The sequence below is a fragment of the Hypanus sabinus genome, chromosome 1, assembly GCF_030144855.1.
Source record: "Hypanus sabinus isolate sHypSab1 chromosome 1, sHypSab1.hap1, whole genome shotgun sequence".
In the NCBI taxonomy this organism is placed as follows: Eukaryota; Metazoa; Chordata; class Chondrichthyes; order Myliobatiformes; family Dasyatidae; genus Hypanus; species Hypanus sabinus.
The window spans coordinates 54,048,690-54,067,058 of record NC_082706.1 but is presented as its reverse complement, the minus strand read 5'-3'; the positions used below and the strand labels follow the sequence as shown (position 1 = coordinate 54,067,058).

At 46.3% G+C, this 18,369-nt stretch overlaps 1 protein-coding gene across 7 annotated transcripts in view; it reads right to left on the bottom strand.

The window, feature by feature from the left end:
• Positions 1-16,481, bottom strand: part of LOC132393843 (uncharacterized) — a 53,413-nt gene extending 36,932 nt beyond the window's left edge. For 6 of the 7 annotated variants that reach the window (XM_059969256.1, XM_059969238.1, XM_059969252.1 and 3 more), the window contains exons 1-6: positions 16,330-16,481; positions 15,696-15,848; positions 10,934-11,182; positions 10,565-10,690; positions 985-1,137; positions 20-271 (exon numbers count right to left, since the gene is read on the bottom strand). In XM_059969256.1, coding sequence (XP_059825239.1) covers positions 20-271; positions 985-1,137; positions 10,565-10,690; positions 10,934-11,182; positions 15,696-15,848; positions 16,330-16,348 — 952 coding nt within the window. In that variant the 5' untranslated portion in view covers positions 16,349-16,481. Of the gene's footprint in view, positions 1-19; positions 272-984; positions 1,138-10,564; positions 10,691-10,933; positions 11,183-15,695; positions 15,849-16,329 lie in introns of those variants that run through there. The other variant, XM_059969268.1, reaches the window with a different exon arrangement.
• Positions 16,482-18,369: the final 1,888 nt, after the last annotated feature.

Genomic DNA, 18,369 nt, shown 5'->3' with positions numbered 1-18,369 from the left:
AGAGACAGGTTTTACCCACCGGGGGAGGGATGTTCTCTGGATCTGGTTCTGTCACTGAGACTCTGTCTGATGGCCCGAATCGTATTTGGACATTGGAAGTCAGTTTTTCTCCTTTTGAGAATATCGCTGGTTTCTCTCCAAGGTACTCGATGAACTGCTGTTCCTTCATGGAATAACCCTGGATAGGTCCTTATCTGCCCCTCTCCCACATCTCGGGATTTCTGCAACAGAATCACGGCACAAATGTCTTCCTTCCGCGCTCTTCCGTCTCCTGCAACACAGAGTAACAGAGTGTCTGGGTGCTGCCGTGGGATGGGTGTGCGTCCCACCCACTGGGTACATCAGTTTTCAGCTCAGAACCTTCCACCTGGGGCTGTCCCACCTTCCTGCCCCGTCTGTGTCCAGTTGATGCTCTGTGTGCACAAGATAGCCCTCCCATCCCACTACTGGCATTACTAGGCCAAAGGACACACAGTACTGTCAGAGGCACCATTTCTCCACTGGGATTTTCAGCCCCTCCCTCACTCAGCTGCACAGAAAGGTCCACACTCACCATTTGAAACAGAGCAAGGGAAGCCCTGTGCCCCAGACAACGGGATCTCCAATCCATCTCCTCACTGCTGTTTGTGGGAGCTTGCTATGCAGCAATACACATCTCCCATCACAATAACGACTGTGTGCTTAATGGCAGAACATGTTATGGACCAGGAAGGCATTACAGGAAAGCTCGTCCCCTTCTCCTACAATTAACTAATCACCTGTATCACACTGACCATAAGACATAGGATTAGGTGATTTGACCATCGAGTCTGCTCTCCCATTCCACCTTGGCTGATTTACTATCCCTCTCAACCCCACTCTCCTGCCTCCTCCCTGAGGGAGTGAACAGCCAGCAGTCAGCAGAAGTCCCCACAAGGGAAGGGGACTCTCGGGAGAAAATGCCACTGGATCATTTCCCCTGTGAAAAACGATGAGAGTATCTACCTGTGACCCAGTGAAGAGCATCCTGAAGATCCTGAATTTCATTAGACACTCTGTAGACAAACAGAACACAGGGAACCCCTGGCCTTTCACAATGGGAGATGTCCAGCTCCTCCACAATCTTCTCATGGGCGTCTCCTCGACCGTAACACTGCACTGTAAAACACAGAACTTGTGCTCACTCTTCCTGCCTCACACCAGCACATTTCACTCAGGGTGATTCTCAGTAACGGAAAGGGAGGGGGTGAATTAATGTTTTTCTGATCTCAGAGATGGACACCCACCAGGTTTGTACAATTCGGATCAGTCAGGGCAATGGTAGATCCTGAGGGATGTGCGAGTGACGGAGAATTGCTGGTGGTTTACAGAGACGGAGAGGAGAGTAGGTGCCAGAGTGGTTCTCGGAGACAAGGAAGTGTATAAAATCGTGAGGGGACAGAGACACGGCGAGGGGACAACAGGAGGAGGAGGTTACGGAGAAGGGAATGAATGTCGATGCCAGAGGTGGTCACAAAGACGAGTAGGGGTGTAGACACCAGAGGGTCACAGATTATGGGAGGTGTGCACGGACTGGGGGTGGTTACAATGAGTGAAAATGGTGTAGGGGCTGGAGGGTAACACGGACATACTGTACCTAGAGGGCGAGGTACGGACCTGGAGGTGATACTGAGTCCCACGATTCTCACATGCCACAGAATCCCCTCACTGAAAACAGAGGGACCACTGCTGTGAAGCCAGAGCTGAGGGCTGGGAGTCAGTCACCAGGAGACTGCGAGATGTTCACTGAGGAGGTGCTTTAACCCATTGAATCAGAGAGCAATACAGCACAACAGAACACAGAACAGTACAGCCCAGTACAAACCCCTCAGCACAATGAGCGCTCGCTGACCACGGCCCCCACCCAGGCATTCTAAATTTCCTACACTCAGTCTGCATTGCTCCGAGCCTCACCCATCTGTGTATCTGCTCAGGGTTTCCTCAATGATATCATTGTAGCTGTCTCAACCACTTCCCATGGCAGCTGGTTACATGGACTCACTACCCCCTGGGTGAAATCATTGCCCCTCAAGCTATCTTTAGTTTTCCCCTCACCCTGAACCTCTGTCTTCTAGTATTGCCTCCCCCTGTCCTGGAGAACAACTGTTGCACCCCCATGATCTTGTATACTTCGATTTGTTCACCCCCTATTCTCCTATGTTCCAAGGAATAGACACCTAGCTTAGTGAGCCTATCCCTATTCCTCAGGACTACGAGACATCCAACATCCTGGTAAATCTTCTCTGCTCTTTCCAGTTCTTTCCTGTCACAGGTTTTCCCAAACAGTGCTCAGTACTCCAAATGTGACCTCACCAATGATTTATACAACTGTATCGTAACGTCCCAATTCCTCTACTCAGTCCCTTAACCAATCAAGGCCAGTGTGTTCACCTTTGTTAACAGCCACGATTCCACTTTCGATAAACTATGCATCTTTGCATCGATTTCAAGTTGTTTCTGAACTGTTCAGATAAAGCTGGCTCTTTGAGTTCATAGGGATGGTTTTGGGGAGTTAGGGGTCAGTGTCGGGTTTAGGGAGAGAGATGCTGAGGAATTATAAAGTCAGGCCAAAGACTACACCTCCACTTTGTTCGAGGGCCAATAACATGGATGTGCAATGAAGGACATTCATGAACCTTGGGCTAGTAAACACCCTGAAGAAGAATAAGAAGGGCTGTAGGCCCATTGGGTCACTAGCACAACCCCACCACAGGTCAGTAGGTCCCTGGATCTGATGTCTGTGTGAGCAGGGGAACAAGCACCTAGGTATGTGAGACAGTGACTCCAGAGATCAAGGACTGGAGTTCTAGTGCCGTCATTCGGGTTAATACCAAAGTTTGAAGCTCAAGGGTTGAACAGACACATGCAATTTGAAGCCTGATGTCTGATGCACTGGTCAACGACTCTGAAGAACACAGGAGAAGTCAGAAGCTCGTTATCTGTGATCCACTGGGGACTCAGCTGTTTACGATTTACATCAGTGATTTAGATGAAGGCATTGAGAATAACATCAGCAAGTTTGCTGATGATACTAAGCTGGGTGGCAGTGTGACATGTGATGAGGATGTTAGGAGAATTCAGGGTGACTTGGATTGGCTGAGTGAGTGGGCAGATACTTGGCAGATGACGTTTAATGTTAATAAGTGTGAGGTTATCCACTTTGGGAGTAAGAACAGGAAGGCAGATTATTATCGGAACAGTGTAGAGTTAGGTAAGGGAGAAATACAAAGAGATCTAGGAGTCCTTGTTCATCAGTCACTGAAGGTGAATGAGCAAGTGCAGCAGGCAGTGAAGAAGGCTAATGGAATGTTGGTCTTTATTACAAAGGGAATTGAGTACAAGAGCAAGGAAATCCTTTTGCATATTTACGGGGTCCTGGTGAGACCACACCTGGAGTATTGTGTACAGTTTTGGTCTCCAGGGTTAAGGAAGGACATCCTGGCTGTAGAGGAAGTGCAGCATAGACTCACGAGGTTAATTCCTGGGATGGCCGGACTGTCTTACGCAGAGAGGTTAGAGAGATTGGGCTTGTACACGCTGGAATTAAGGAGATTGAGAGGGGATCTGATTGCAACATATAAGATTATTAAGGGATTGGACAAGATAGAGGCAGGAAATATGTTCCAGATGCTGGGAGAGTCCATAACGAGAGGGCATGGTTTGAGAATAAGGGGTAGGTCATTTAGGACAGAGTAAAGGAAAAACTTCTTCTCCCAGAGAGTTGTGGGGGTCTGGAATGCACTGCCTCAGAAGGCAGTGGAGGCCAATTCTCTGGATGCTTTCAAGAAGGAGCTAGATAGGTATCTTACGGATAGGGGAATCAAGGGATATGGGGACAAGGCAGGAACCAGGTATTGTTAGTAGATGATCAGCCATGATCTCAGAATGGCGGTGCAGGCTCGAAGGGCCGAATGGTCTACTTCTGCACCTATTGTCTACTGACTCAGAGGCCTGACCTCAGGTTGGAGGGCCGTCTTTGTGCATTGGGAGGAAATTTTTGATGTTGTTACTTTGTTCTGTGTTGTTCCGCTGAAGATTGTGGGTTTACTATGTTTACACCAGAATCTGTGGTGACACTTGTGTGTTGCCCCAGCACATCCTTAGCTTCTCCCAGTTACTAATACAAACAACACAGACATGTTTTGATGTACAGTGGATGCAAATGTTTGGGCACCCCTGGTCAAAATTTCTGTTACTGTGAATAGTTACGTGAGTAGAAGATGAATTGATCTCCAAAAGTCATAAAGTTAAAGATGAAACATTTCTTTCAACATTTTAAACAAGATTAGTGTATTATTTTTGTTTTGTACAATTTTAGAGTGAAAAAAGGAAAGGAGCACCATGCAAAAGTTTGGGCAAACCAAGAGATTTGAGCTCTCAGACAACTTTTACCAAGGTCTCAGACCTTACTTAGCTTGTTTGGGCTATGGCTTGTTCACATTCAATGTCAGGAAAGGCCAGGTGATGCAAATTTCAAAGCTTTATAAATAACCTGACTCCTCAAACCTTGTCCCAACAATCAGCAGCCATGGGCTCCTCTAAGCAGCTGCCTAGCACTCTGAAAATTAAAATAAATGATGCCCACAAAGCAGAAGGCTATAAGAAGATCGCAAAGCGTTTTCAAATAGTCGTTTCCTCAGTTTGTAACGTAATTAAGAAATGACAGTAATTAAGACTCAGCCATAGTTGGATGCATCAGCAAGGGAGATGAGGCTGAGTACAGGGCTACGGTGGGAAACTTTGTCACATGGTGGGGGCAGAATCATCTGCAGCTTAATGTGAAACAGACTAAGGAGCTGGTAGTGGACCTGAGGAGGGCTAAGGCACCAGTGACCCCTGTTTCCATCCAAGGGGTCAGTGTGGACATGGTGGAGGATTACAAATACCTGGGGATACGAATTGACAATAAACTGGACTGGTCAAAGAACACAAAGTCTGTCTACAAGAACGGTCAGAGCCGGCTCTATTTCCTGAGGAGACGGAGGTCCTTTAACAACTGCCGGACAATGCTGAGGATGTTCCATGAAGCTGTGCCATCATGTTTGCTGTTGTGTGCTGGGGCAGCAGGCTGAGGGTAGCAGACACCAACAGAATCAACAAACTCATTCATAAGGCCAGTGATGTTGTGGGGGTGGAACTGGACTCTCTGACGGTGGTGTCTGAAGAGAGGATGCTGTCCAAGTTGCATGCCATCTTGGGCAATAACTCCTATCCACTCCATAATGTACTGGTTAGGCACAGGAGTATATTCAGCCAGAGACTCATTCCACCGAGATGTAACACTGAGCGTCATAGGAAGTCATTCCTGCCTGTGGCCATCAAACTTTACAACTCCTCCCTCGGAGCCAATAGGATGGTCCTGGACTTATTTCCACTTGGCATGACTAACTTATTATTATTTAATTATTTATGGTTTTATACTGCTATGTTTCTACACTATTCTTGGTTGGCGCGGCTGTAATGAAACCCAATTTCCCTCGGGATAAATAAAGTATGTCTGACTGTAACAGGAATGGTGGAGGTCAAGTTAAGGTCTGGAAGACCAAGAAAACTTTCCAAGAGAACTGCTCGTAGAATTGCAAATCAGAACTCCCGATTAACTGCAAAAGACCTTCTGGAAGATTTAGCAGAATCTGGAGTGGTGGTGCAGTGTTCTACTGTGCAGCAATACCTGCTCAAATATGACCTTCATGGAAGAGTTATCAGAAGAAAGCCTTTCCTGCAGCCTCACCACAAAATTCAGTGTCAGAAGTTTGCAAAGGAACATCTAAACAAGCCTGATACATTTTGGAAACATGTCCTGAGGACTGATGAAGTTAAAACAGAACGTCTTGGCTGCATTGAGCAAAGGTATGTTTGGAGATAAAAGGGTGCATAATTTCATGAAAAGAACACTTCTCCAACTGTTAAGCACGGGGTTGGATTGACGATATTTTGGGCTTTTGTTACAGCCAGTGGCATGAGGAACATTCCACTGGTAGAGGGAAGAATGAATTCAATCAAATACCATCAAATTCTGGAAGCAAACATCACACCGTCTGTAAAAAAAAAAGATGAAGATAAAAAGAGGATGGCTTCTACAACAGGATAATGATCCTAAACACACCAAAAAATCCACAATTGGCTACCTCAAGAGGCACAAGCTGAAGGTTTTGCCATCACAGTCGCCCGATCTGAACATCATCGAAAATCTGTGGATAGACCTCAAAAGAGAAGAGCATGCAAGATAGCCCAAGAATCTCACAGAACTAGAAGACTTGCTTAAAATATTAAAGAAATGTGTCATCTTTAACTTAATGCCTTTTGGAAATCAGGTCATCTTTTACTCGCTTAGCTATTCACAGTAACAGAAATTTTGACCGGGGTGCCCAAACTTTTGCATGCCACTGTGCATATGATAAATAAATGAATCTGAGATCCCTCCATTCCAAAACATTTTTTCCTTGCCTCAGTGGGACAAACCTATCCTGAACCCAGCTCAAGTGGTCCCTAAACTTCTCTCACATTACTTCTGTGCTTTCCCCTTTGAACATCTGTTTCTAATTTACTCTCGCTAGTTCCTGCCTCATCCCTTCAAAGTCAGCCCTTCCCCAGTTAAGCACTTTACCATTTGGTCTGTTTTTATCTCTTTCCATAGCTATACTGAAGCCAAGTGAGTTGTGGTCACTCTCACCAAAATGCTCCTCCACCAAGAGGTCTGTCACCTGACCAGGTTCATTACCCAGAACTAGATCCAGTATAGCCTCTCCTCTCGTTGGCCGGTCCACGTACTGTGTCAGGAATCCTTCTTGAACACACCTGACAAATTCAGCCCCATCTATCCCCCTTGCACCCAGGAGGTGCCAGTCAATATGAGGGAGGTTGAAATCACCCATAACTACTGCCTTGTATTTCCTGTACCATTCTAAAACCTGCCTGCTTATCTGCTCTTCGGTGTCCCGAGGGCTATTTTGGGGCCTATAGACTACTCGCAGCACAGTGATTGATCCCATCCTATTTCTGACTTCCACCCAGACTGACTCCATGGACTCTCCTTCTGCAGCGCCCTCCCTTTCTGTAGCCGAGATACTATCCCTGACCAGCAATGCCACTCACCCCACTTTTCTACCTCCCATCCTATTCCCTTTAAAACGCCTGAACCCCGGGACCTGCATCATTCAATCCTGCCCTTCCTCCAACCAAGTTTCAGTAACGGCCACAACATCGTAGTTCCATGTGCTATGCATGCTCTAAGTTCATCCTCCTTGTTCCTAATACTCCTGCAATTGAAATAGACACATTTCAACCCCTTTATCTGGCTACAATCATGTTCTGTCCCCCGCCTGTCCTTCCTCATCAACTCAGAACTCTTAGCATCATGCCCTTGTCCTTCTACCTTAATCCCTGCACTCACAGTCTGATTCCCTCCCCCCTGCCAAACTAGTTTAAACCATCCCCAACAGCTCTATCAAACCTGCCCGCCAGGATATTGGTCCCACTAGGAATCAAGTGCAACACGTCCTTTTTGTACAGGTCACACCCGCCCCAATGATCCAGAAATCTGAATCCCTGCCCCCTGCTCCAACCCCTCAGCCACGCATTTATCCTCCACCTCATTCTATTCCTGTTCTCACTGTCGCGTGGCACAGGCAGTAATCGTGAGATTACTACCTTTGAGGTCCTGCTTTTCAACTTCCTTTCTAGCTACCTGTAGTCTTCATTCAGAACCTGTTTCTTTTTCCTACCTATGTCATCGGTACCAATATGTACCACGACCTCTGGCTGTTCTCCCTCCCACTGCAGGATATCTTGGACACGACCAGAAACATCCCGGACCCTGGCACCTGGGAGGCAAACTACCATCCGAGTTTCTTTCCCGCATCCACAGAATCACCTGTCTGAACCCCTGACTATAGAGTTCCCTATCACTACTGCCTTCCTCTTCCTTTCCCTACTCTTGACATGCGAAGAGGACGTTAGGAGAATACAGGGAGACTTGGATAGGCTGGGTGACTGGGCAGATACTTGACAGATGTCATTCAATGTGAATAAATGTGAAGTTATCCACTTTGGAAGCAGGAACAAGAGGGCAGAGTATTGTCTGAACGGTGTAGAGTTAGGTAAGCGAGAAATGCAAAGAGACCTAGGAGTCCTAGTTCATCAGTCAATGAAGGTGAATGAGCAAGTGCAACAGGCAGTGAAGAGGGCAAATGGAATGTTGGCCTTTGTTACAAGGGGAATTGAGTACAAGAGCAAGGATGTCCTTTTGCATTTGTACAGGGCCCTGGTGAGACCACACCTGGAATATTGTGTACAGTTTTGGTCTCCAGGTTTAAGGAAGGACATTCTGGCAGTTGAGGAACTGCAGCGTAGATTCACTAGGTTGATTCCTGGGATGGCAGGGCTGTCTTACGCAGAGAGATTGGAGAGATTGGGCTTGTACATGCTGGAATTGAGGAGATTGAGAGGGGATCTGATTGAAACGTTTAAGATAATTAAAGGATTTGATAGGATAGAGGCAGGAAATATGTTCCAGATGTTGGGAGAGTCCAGTACCAGAGGGCATGGATTGAGAATAAGAGGTCAGTTATTTAAAACAGAGTTGAGGAAGAGCTTCTTCTCCCAGGGAGTTGTGGAGGTGTGGAATGCACTGCCTCGGAAGACGGTGGAGGCCAATTCTCTGGATGCTTTCAAGAAGGAGCTAGATAGATATCTGATGAATAGGGGAATCAAGGGATATGGGGACAAGGCAGGGACTGGGTATTGATAGTGAATGATCAGCCATGATCTCAGAATGGCGGTGCAGACTCGAGGGGCTGAATGGTCTACTTCTGCACCTATTGTCTATTGTCTTCTGAGCCACAGGGCCAGACTCTGTGCCAGAGGCATGGCCACTGTCGCTTCTCCCAGGTCGGCTGTCCCCCCAACAGCACTCAAGCAGGAGTATTTATTGTCCAGGGTACAGCCACAGGGGTACTCTCTAGTACCTGACTATTCCCCTTCCCTCTCCTGACTGTGACCCATTTCTCTGTCCCCCGTGGCCCCGGAGTGACCACCTGCATGTAACTCCTCTCTATCACCTCCTCACTCTCCCTGACCAGACAAAGGTCATCAAACTGCAGCTCCAGTTCCCTAACATGGTCCCATAGGAGTTGCATCTCGATGCACCGGGTGCAGATTTGGCTGTCCGGGATGCCGGGAGCTCCAGGACCTCCCACATCTGACACTGACCACAGAAAACAGGCCTCGCACACATACTACCTCCCTTTGCAATCAACAACTGCCTCACCTCGTCCCCTTGCCGCCGAAGCCCGTGAAGCCAAAGCCCTTTCACTCAGCTGCCTCTCACTCCACTGCCCGCTGGATATGGCTGCCTTCTTTTTAAAGTGTTCGTGCTCAACTGGCATGTCACGCGCCTGCGCAGTCTGCCCTCTCTCTTACCCCGAGAATTCAAAACGTCTTCCTGCTGGAAATCATTAAGTGCTCTCCCGCTGCCTTCTTGTTCCAAATCAAAAAGTTTCCATGGCAAACTCTTCATTATCAACAGCACCTTTAATTGTCTGTCATCCATGAACTTACTGATTGACCCTTGTGCATTGGCATTCGAATAATTTCTATAAACAGTAATCAAAAATAGACCCAACACTGATCCCTGCAGAACTCCACTTATCACCAGTCTCCATTCCAAGAAACAACCTTCAAACACCACCCTCTGCTTCCTACGTCCAAACCAATCGTGTATCCACTGAACTATCTCACCCTAGATTCCATGAGATGTAAACTTCCAGACCAACGTACCATGCAGGACCTTGTCAAAGGCCTTTTAAACTCCACATAGACATTAGCCACAGCCCTACGCACATCGTCCTTTTAGATCACTGCTTCAAAAACCTCTAGGAAAATTTAAGAAGCACCGCAAATCCATGCTGACTGATTGTGATCAGACTCTGTCCACACAATTCCAATTCCTGCTAGATCCAGTCGCTCAGAATTCCCCCCAGTCACTTCTCTACTGAGGATATCAGTCTGACCGGTCTGTAGCTCCTGGCTCGTCCTTGTTGTTCACCTTAAACAACCAAACAAATTCAGCCCACTCAAGTCTTACACAACGTCACCAATGTGGTGAAGGACATTGCAATCTCTGGCAGAATCTCCACTAATATTCCTCATAACATAATACATGTTAAAACCACACCCATCTCCAGCTGCAGAAGACAGAGGCAGCCTTGCTGATATCTAAGGGGACCTACTCTCTCGCCAGCCTCTTTTACTCTTGATTCAACATCTTGGGATTTTCTTAACCTCACCCGCCAGATTCATCTTTTACTCTCTCTTTTCTCTGCTGATCCTCCTCTTGAGAGTATTCTGAGCCGTTCTAATCCAAGGGATTCACAAGTCCCAGACCAAAACACTCTGTGTGTTTCATTCTTTTTTTCTGATCAGAACTTGACTATCTCTCATCACCCAGAATTCCCCACACTTGCCAGGTTTACCATTCACCTCATAGGAACATATTGCCCCTTAACTCTCAATAGCTCCCAGTCCTGCCCCAAGCCTGCCCTCTCACCATTACAGTTAAGCTTTTCCGAGCTACTGTTGTTCGTCTCTGGGCTCCAGCTTGAAGAAATCCGAGAATCCGACTCTTCATTTGGCACTGATAGGGTCTCACTGTCCTGTGAACCCTCGCTCCACCCTATTGCACAACACAAACAGTATATTGTTAACTGGGGATTGGGACTGAATTGACCTCAGGACCCATGGGGGATTCCTTCTCTGACCCACCCGCCGTCCCATTGTGTCTTTTGACTGACTAGGGTACAGACCCATCACTCTCATCCCACCACCCCAGACACACATCCGACACTCCCTTATGTTTTTAGTGGGAAGTTTACATTGCAAAATGAGGTGTGACAATAAAGAAGCAGGTTTTACCCACCAGAGCAGGAACCTCCCCTGGATCGGGTCCTGTCGATGAGACTCTGCTTGACAGTCTGAATCACTGTGGGGCACTGGTACGTCTTCGATATACTCCACCAGCTACTGGAATCCATCCAAAATACACGAAAAACTTTAGTTCCCTTATGGAATAACCCTGGATCTGTTGTTATCTTCTCCTCTCCGACAGCTCGGGATTTCTGCAATAGAATCACGGCACAAATGTCTTCCTTCCGCACTCTCCCTCCTCCTGAAACACAGAGTGACAGAGTGATGCTGTGGGAGGGGGGTGTGTCCGCACCGTCCCTCCTCCTGAAACACAGAGTGACAGAGTGATCTGGATGATGCTGTGGGAGGGGGGTGTGTCCGCACCGTCCCTCCTCCTGAAACACAGAGTGATCTGGGTGATGCTGTGGGAGGGCTGTGTGTCCGCACCGTCCCTCCTCCTGAAACAGAGTGACAGAGTGATCTGGGTGATGCTGTGGGAGGGCTGTGTGTCCACACCGTCCCTCCTCCTGAAACACAGAGTGACAGAGTGATCTGGGTGATGCTGTGTGTCCCACCCACTGCAGGAGCCCTCAGGGTACATCAGCACCTTCCACCTGGGGCTGTGCCCACCTTCCTGCCCCCCCATGTGCCCGGGTGGTGTTGTGGTGATGCTGTCTGTGTACAAGACAGTCCTCACACCCCCACTACACGTCCCACAGGAGGAACAGCACAGGGATTTTCAGCCCAACCACCAGCTCCCCAGTCAGGTGCACAGAAAGATCCACATACACCATTTCACACAGAGCGAGGGAGCCCAAGTGTGTCCCGGACAATGTTGTATCAGAATACCTGGTAGATTGCCCCACTGCTGTCTGTGGGAGCTTGTTGTGCACCAATACACATCTCCCATCACAATAGTAACCTCTGTCCCCTCAACAGATACAACTGGGCGGGATATTATCATCTTCAGAAAGTCATTGCATCAGTGCTGGTCCCTGACTCATAAAGGAATCAATCCTGAGGAACAGACACAGTGTCAGTGTGCTCCTCAGGTAGGGGAGGGCCAGCAGAGATCAGAAGTCCCCCAAAGGGAAGGGTTTTCAGGGAAATGTTATCACTCAATGACTTCACCTGTGCTGGTAGAAATAAACAGGTAAACTATTTTCTAACTAGTGAGAAAATTAAAAAATCTGAGGACTTGGTCCAATCATAATTAGTCCTTGTGCAGGTTAATTTGCAGGTTGAGTCATCGGTGAGGAAGGCAGGTGCAATGTTAGCATTCATTTCAAGAGAACTCGAATATAAAAACATGGATGTAATGTTGAGGCTTTATACAGCACTCATGAGGCCTCACTTGAAGAATTATGAATGGTTTTGGGCCTTTTTATCAGAAGGGATGTGCTGACATTGCAGAGGATGTTCATGAAAACAATTCCAGGATTGAGGGTTCTCATATGAAGAGAGTTGACGGCTCTGGGCCTGAACTTACTGGAATTCGAAAGGATGAGAGGTGACCTCATTGAAACCTGCAGAATGTTGAAAGGCCTTGATTGAGTCGATGTGGAGAGTATGTGTCCTATGGTGGGGGAGTCTAAGACCAAAGGACACAGCCACAAAATTGAGGGGTGTCCTTGTGGAATGGAGTTGAACATAGAACAATACAGCACAGTACAGGCCCTTCGGCCCACAATGTTGTGCCGACCCTTAAACCCTGCCCCCCATATAACCCCCCACCTTAATTTCCTCCATATACCTGTCTAGTAGTCTCTTAAATTTCACTAGTGTATCTGTCTCCACCACTGACTCAGGCAGTGCATTCCATGCAAAACCTTCTTCTAATATCCCCCTTGAACTTTCCATTTTCATTTTTAGAAATGTTTTATTGGTACATAATCTTCTACAGCTGTAGAATGATACAAAACTTCAACAAATTAATATGTATACAATTAATAGAGCTGAAGGAAAAAAAGCTGATCGTAATATATAAAAATGGGGAAAAAATGGGAAAAAAAAGGAAAAGGAAGGAAAAAAAGAACCCCATCTCACTAGGAAAAAACCCACTAACTACAAAGAAAAAGAACCCATTAGGAATCAACCCCCCTGGAGCAATATGTTTAACCATCATCTAAATATATAAAGAAAAAGAGTCATCAACACCAATTCAAATTTGAAAAAAATAAAATTGGATGGAAACCATATAAGGTAATTAAAATTAAATGGTAATACTTGGCAAAAGAACCCCATCTTCTCTCAAAATCGAATCAGGGTTCAAAAGTTCTACTTCTGATTTTTTCCAAACTGAGACATAACATTACTTGAGAAAACCATTCAATTAATGTAGGGGAAGAGATATCTTTCCATGTTAATAGAATAGCCCTTCTTGCCAATAATGTAACAAATGCAATTACATGTTGATACCCTGAATATGATGCGGAACTATTCCAAGTAGAACAGTCAATCTATTAGGTTGCAAGTTAATTCTCAGAGTTTAGAAATTGCAGAAAATAAAGATTTCCAAACAATTTTAATGAAGGACGACCCGAACGTATGTCACAAAGTAGCTACTTCAGCTTTACATCTATCGCAGCAGTAGTCTATATTAGGAAATATTTTAAATAGTCTCTCCTTTGTTAAATAATAATGATGAGCAATTTTAAATTGAATTAGACAGTGATTGGCACAAATAGAAGAAGAATTTACGATTTTCAAAATTCGAACCCAATCTTCATTCACAACGGTCATATTAAGTTCTCTCTCCCAATCTTGTTTAATCGTTAGTGATAGGTTCTCTTTTTGCAACAAGAGTAAATTATAAATTCTGCTAATGGAACCTTTCACTAAGGGATTCAATTTCAAAATGGTATCCAACAAATCAGATTCTTGTAAATATGAAAACTTGGGTAAATATTGTAAAAAATGTCTAACCTGAAAATATTGCAAAAAATGTGCATGAGCGAGAGAATATTTGTTAATTAACTCTTCAAAAGTCATCAATCGACATCACAAAATAAATCTCCATTGGAGAAAAATGGGGTCAGTTATTGATGGTTTAAATGAAAAGTTTTGATATTAAAAACTAGACAACTTAAATTGTTTAAAATTTTAAAAAATTGTGAAACTGAACCCAAATCAGTAAGGATTGATTAAAAACTGGGTAAAGATTTAAATTTGGAATTTTAGAGAGCTGTAAAGGTAATGGAGCTCCTAAAATTGAAGTTAAATGAAATTGTTTAACAACTTTTAATTCCAAATCAACCCATAGTGGTTTTTGGCTCTTATCAAGCCAGTATGACCAAAAACACAATGGTCTAATATTCACAGCCCAATAACACAGTCTGAAATTAGGAAGGGCAAGTCCACCATCTTTTTTGGATTTTTGTAAATGATACTTGTTAATTCTTGGTCTCTTATTGTTCCAAATAAAGAAGAAATAAGAGTGTCAATTTGATCGAAAAATGTTTTACTTAAAAAGATAGGTATATTTTGGAAAATATATAAAAATCTAGGTAAAATCATCATTTTCACCGCATGGATACAACCTATTAAAGAAAGAGTAAGTGGATTCCATCTAAAAAATAGTTGTTTCATGGAACAATATTCAAGGAACAATATTAGCTTTATAAAGATCTTTATATTTTTTAGTAATTATAAATTTCTAAATGTATTAACATCTCTTACCTTAAAGCCATGTCCTCTTGTACTGAGCAGCGGTGCCCTGGGGAAGAGGCGCTGGCTGTCCACTCTGTCTATTCCTTTTAATATCTTGTACATCTCTATCATGTCTCCTCACATCCTCCTCCTCTCCAAAGAGTAAAGCCCTAGCTCCCTTAAACTCTGATCATAATCCATACTCTCTAAACCAGGCAGCATCCTGGTAAATCTCCTCTGTACCCTTTCCAATGCTTCCATATCCTTCCTATAGTGAGGCAACCAGAACTGGACACAGTACTTCAAGTGTGGCCTAACTAGGGTTTCATAGAGCTGCATTATTACATCGCATCTCTTAAACTCTGTCCCTCGACTTATGAAAGCTAACACCCCATAAGCTTTCTTAACTACCCTATCTACCTGTGAGGCAACTTTCAGGGATCTGTGGACATGTACCCCCATATCCCTCTGCTCCTCCACACTACCAAGTATCCTGCCATTTACTTTGTACTCTGCCTTGGAGTTCGTCCTTCCAAAGTGTACCACTTCCCACTTCTCCAGGTTGAACTCCATCTGCCACTTCTCAGCCCACTTCTGCATCCTATCAATGTCTCTCTGCAATCTTTGACAACCCTCAACACTATCTACAACACCACCAACCTTTGTATTGTCTGCAAACTTGCCAACCCACCCTTCTACCCCCACATCCAGGTCGTTAATAAAAATCACGAAGAAGTCCCAGAAGTGCTCCTTGTAGGACACCACTCCGAATGTGCTCCCTCCACCATGACCCCCTGCTTTCTGCAGGCAAGCCAATTCTGAATCCACCTGGCCAAACTTCACTGGATCCCATGCCTTCTGACTTTCTGAATAAGTCTACCGTGTGGTACCTTGTCTTTAGCCAGAGAGTGGTGAATCTGTAGAATTCATTGTCACAGGTGGCTGTGGGTCAAGTCATTGGGTATATTTAAGGTTCTTGATTAGTCAGGGCATTGTGATACACGGGAAGATGGCAGGAGATTGGGGCTGAGAGGAAAAATTAGTCAGGTATGATGAAATGGTGGAGCAGACTTGATGGGCCAAATGGCCTAATTCTGCTCCTATTAAGTGTCTTATTAAGCGTTTACCTGTGACCCAGTGAAGGGCATTTCGAATATCCTGAATTTCATGAGACACTTTGTAGACAAAGAGAACACAGGGAACCCCTGGCTCTTCACAATAGGAGATGTCCAGCTCCTTCACAATCTTCTCATGGATCTCTCCCCGACCGTAACACTGCACTGTGAAACACAGAGTGCGAGTTCATCTCCCAGGCTCACTTCTCCCACATGTGGGGTAGGATGTTACAGAAGGGTAGATGAGAGTGTACTGGGGTAATTGGAGGAGAGTGGGGTTAAAAGAGTGGAAAGTGTGGGGGCAGAAGGGAATGGTAGAGATTGGGATGGAGAGGTGAGGAGCGTGGGAATGGAGGTATGTGGGTTGTGAGGGCAAGTCTCCCCCATCCCCCTCCCAGCTGTCACTCACCCAACGCTCTCTCCACAAACTCTGTCCTTACTCAGTCTCAGCCCTCTCCCTCTTTCAAATATCCTTATCTCGCCCCATCCCATTTCCATCACACCGCCCTCCCTCTCCTTCCCCGAACGCCTCTCCCCCACCCCATCCAACCCCTCTTCCCGTCCCTCCGCCTTGTTCTCCCACAGTCACCGACTCCTTTACCCCTCACCCGCCGCCCTGTCACCCCCACAAATCAGCCTCACCCACCGTTGCACCGATTCTCCATCCTGCACAAAGTTCTTCCACTTTCTGCTCAGTCGTTTCCGTGTTTCCGGACTTGGACACAGGGGCGGGGCCTTCCACCATACTCTCATTCTATTCGTCTGAGGAGCTGGCAGTCAGCGCAACAGCTCTCTGGAATGGACAGCAACACTTTGAACGTCCACCACCTATCATTGGTCGATCCGACCGCCTGTCATGCGTAGAGGGCGGATGTGTGTCACAGCCCCGCCCCGTGACGCGAGGCGTTCTGTTACAGCGGCACGTGATCGAGTCCAGGACGAGAGTTGTCTCGGCACAAATGAGAGAAACTCACAAAATGCTGGAGGAACTCGGCAGGCCAGGCAGCATCGGTGGACAAAAGTACGATCGACGTTTCAGGCCGAGACCCTTCAGCGGGACAGGAGAGAGAAACCCCAGGCGACAGGCGAAACCTGGAGGGGGAAGGATGAATAAAGAGCTGGGAAGTTGATTGGTGAAAGTCCGGGGTAGAAGGAAAAAGCGGGGAGGAGCACCAGAGGGAGCCGATGGGCGGGCAAGGAGATAAGGAGAGAGAGGGAAAAGGGGTTGGGAAATGGTGAGAGGGAGCATCACCATAAGTTTGAGAAATTGATGTTCATGCCATCAGGTTGGAGGCTACCCAAGCGGAGTGTAAGGCGTGGATGGACGTGTCCGGAATTAAAATGGGTGTTCCTGTGGTGGAGACAGAATGGGAATGGGAAGTGGAATTAAAATGGGTGTACCTGTGGTGGAGACAGAATGGGAATGGGAAGTGGATTAAAAATGGGTGTTCCTGCGGTGGACAGAGCGCAGATGATCAGTGAAGCGGTCACACAATCTACGTCGGGTCTCACTGATAAACAGGAGGCCATACCGGGAGCACCAGACACAGTACAGACTTATAGGTGAAGTGTAGTCTCACCTGGAAGGACTGTTTGGGGCCCTGAATGGTAGTGAGGGAGGAGGTGTAGGGGTAGGTGTAGCACTTGTCCCGTTTGCAAGGATAAATGCCAGGAGGGAGATGAGTGGGGATGGACGAATGAACAAGACATGTGGTATGTGGAGGTGTGGGTGGGAGGTGCAGGGGAAGGAGGGGTGTAGACAGCGGTAACCTGTGTTGATCATTCATATGTTGAAATATAGGGGGGAGGAAGGCGGAGGGGAGGTATTGGTGCTGTGGGAGCATTGGGTGCCTTGGGCTGGTGTGACAAGAAGGCAATTGTTAAACCTATTGAAGAATTGGTGTATCTCTACTGTGCATCTGCAGAGGGATGTGAGTAAGATGAGCACAGACCAGCTCTCTTCAGCCTCTCAGAAAGTGGAGGCATTGGTGAGCTTTCCTGTGGAGGATGTGTTCTGGGACCAGGTGACATGTGCATTCCCAGGACTCTGAAACTGCTCAAGTTTCTACCAGAGTGTAACCAATATAAAGAAGGTGTGAGTTTTCCTCAATAACCATCTCTTTTGACTTGTTGACATTGACGAAGAGGTTATTTGCCTGGCACCAGGCCTCGAGCTCTTCCACCTCCTCTCTGTAGCCATCTCATTGTTGTTGGTGATGAGCCCCACCACCGTCATATCAGCAGATTTGGGTCAGGATTGATCTCTGCTGGTCTTCATTCCTCTTCTTTCACCTTTCTCCATCTTCTCTACTTCTCCAGCATCAAATGTTCACTTCTCCCTCCACTTTATCCTTCCCCCCCCCCCATGATCCAAGTCTCCACACCCAGACCTTCACTACCCTCTGCCTAAAGAAGCTCTGACACATCAGTTTGAAACCATCAGCCCATTATCTATAGTTATGTCCCTTGTTCCAGACCCTGATGAAATCATCCAACATCTCCCCTGTCAAAACAGAGTCTTAGACCTTTGAATAAGGTCACCCCTCATTCTTCTAAAGTCTAGCAATGCAGACACAAACTCTTTAGTCTTTCTTGGCAGGACAGCCTTTTGCCAATCTGGTGTTCCCAAACCAGAAACCATTGGATCAACCTCGAGATCCATTACACACTACAAAGCAGGTGACCC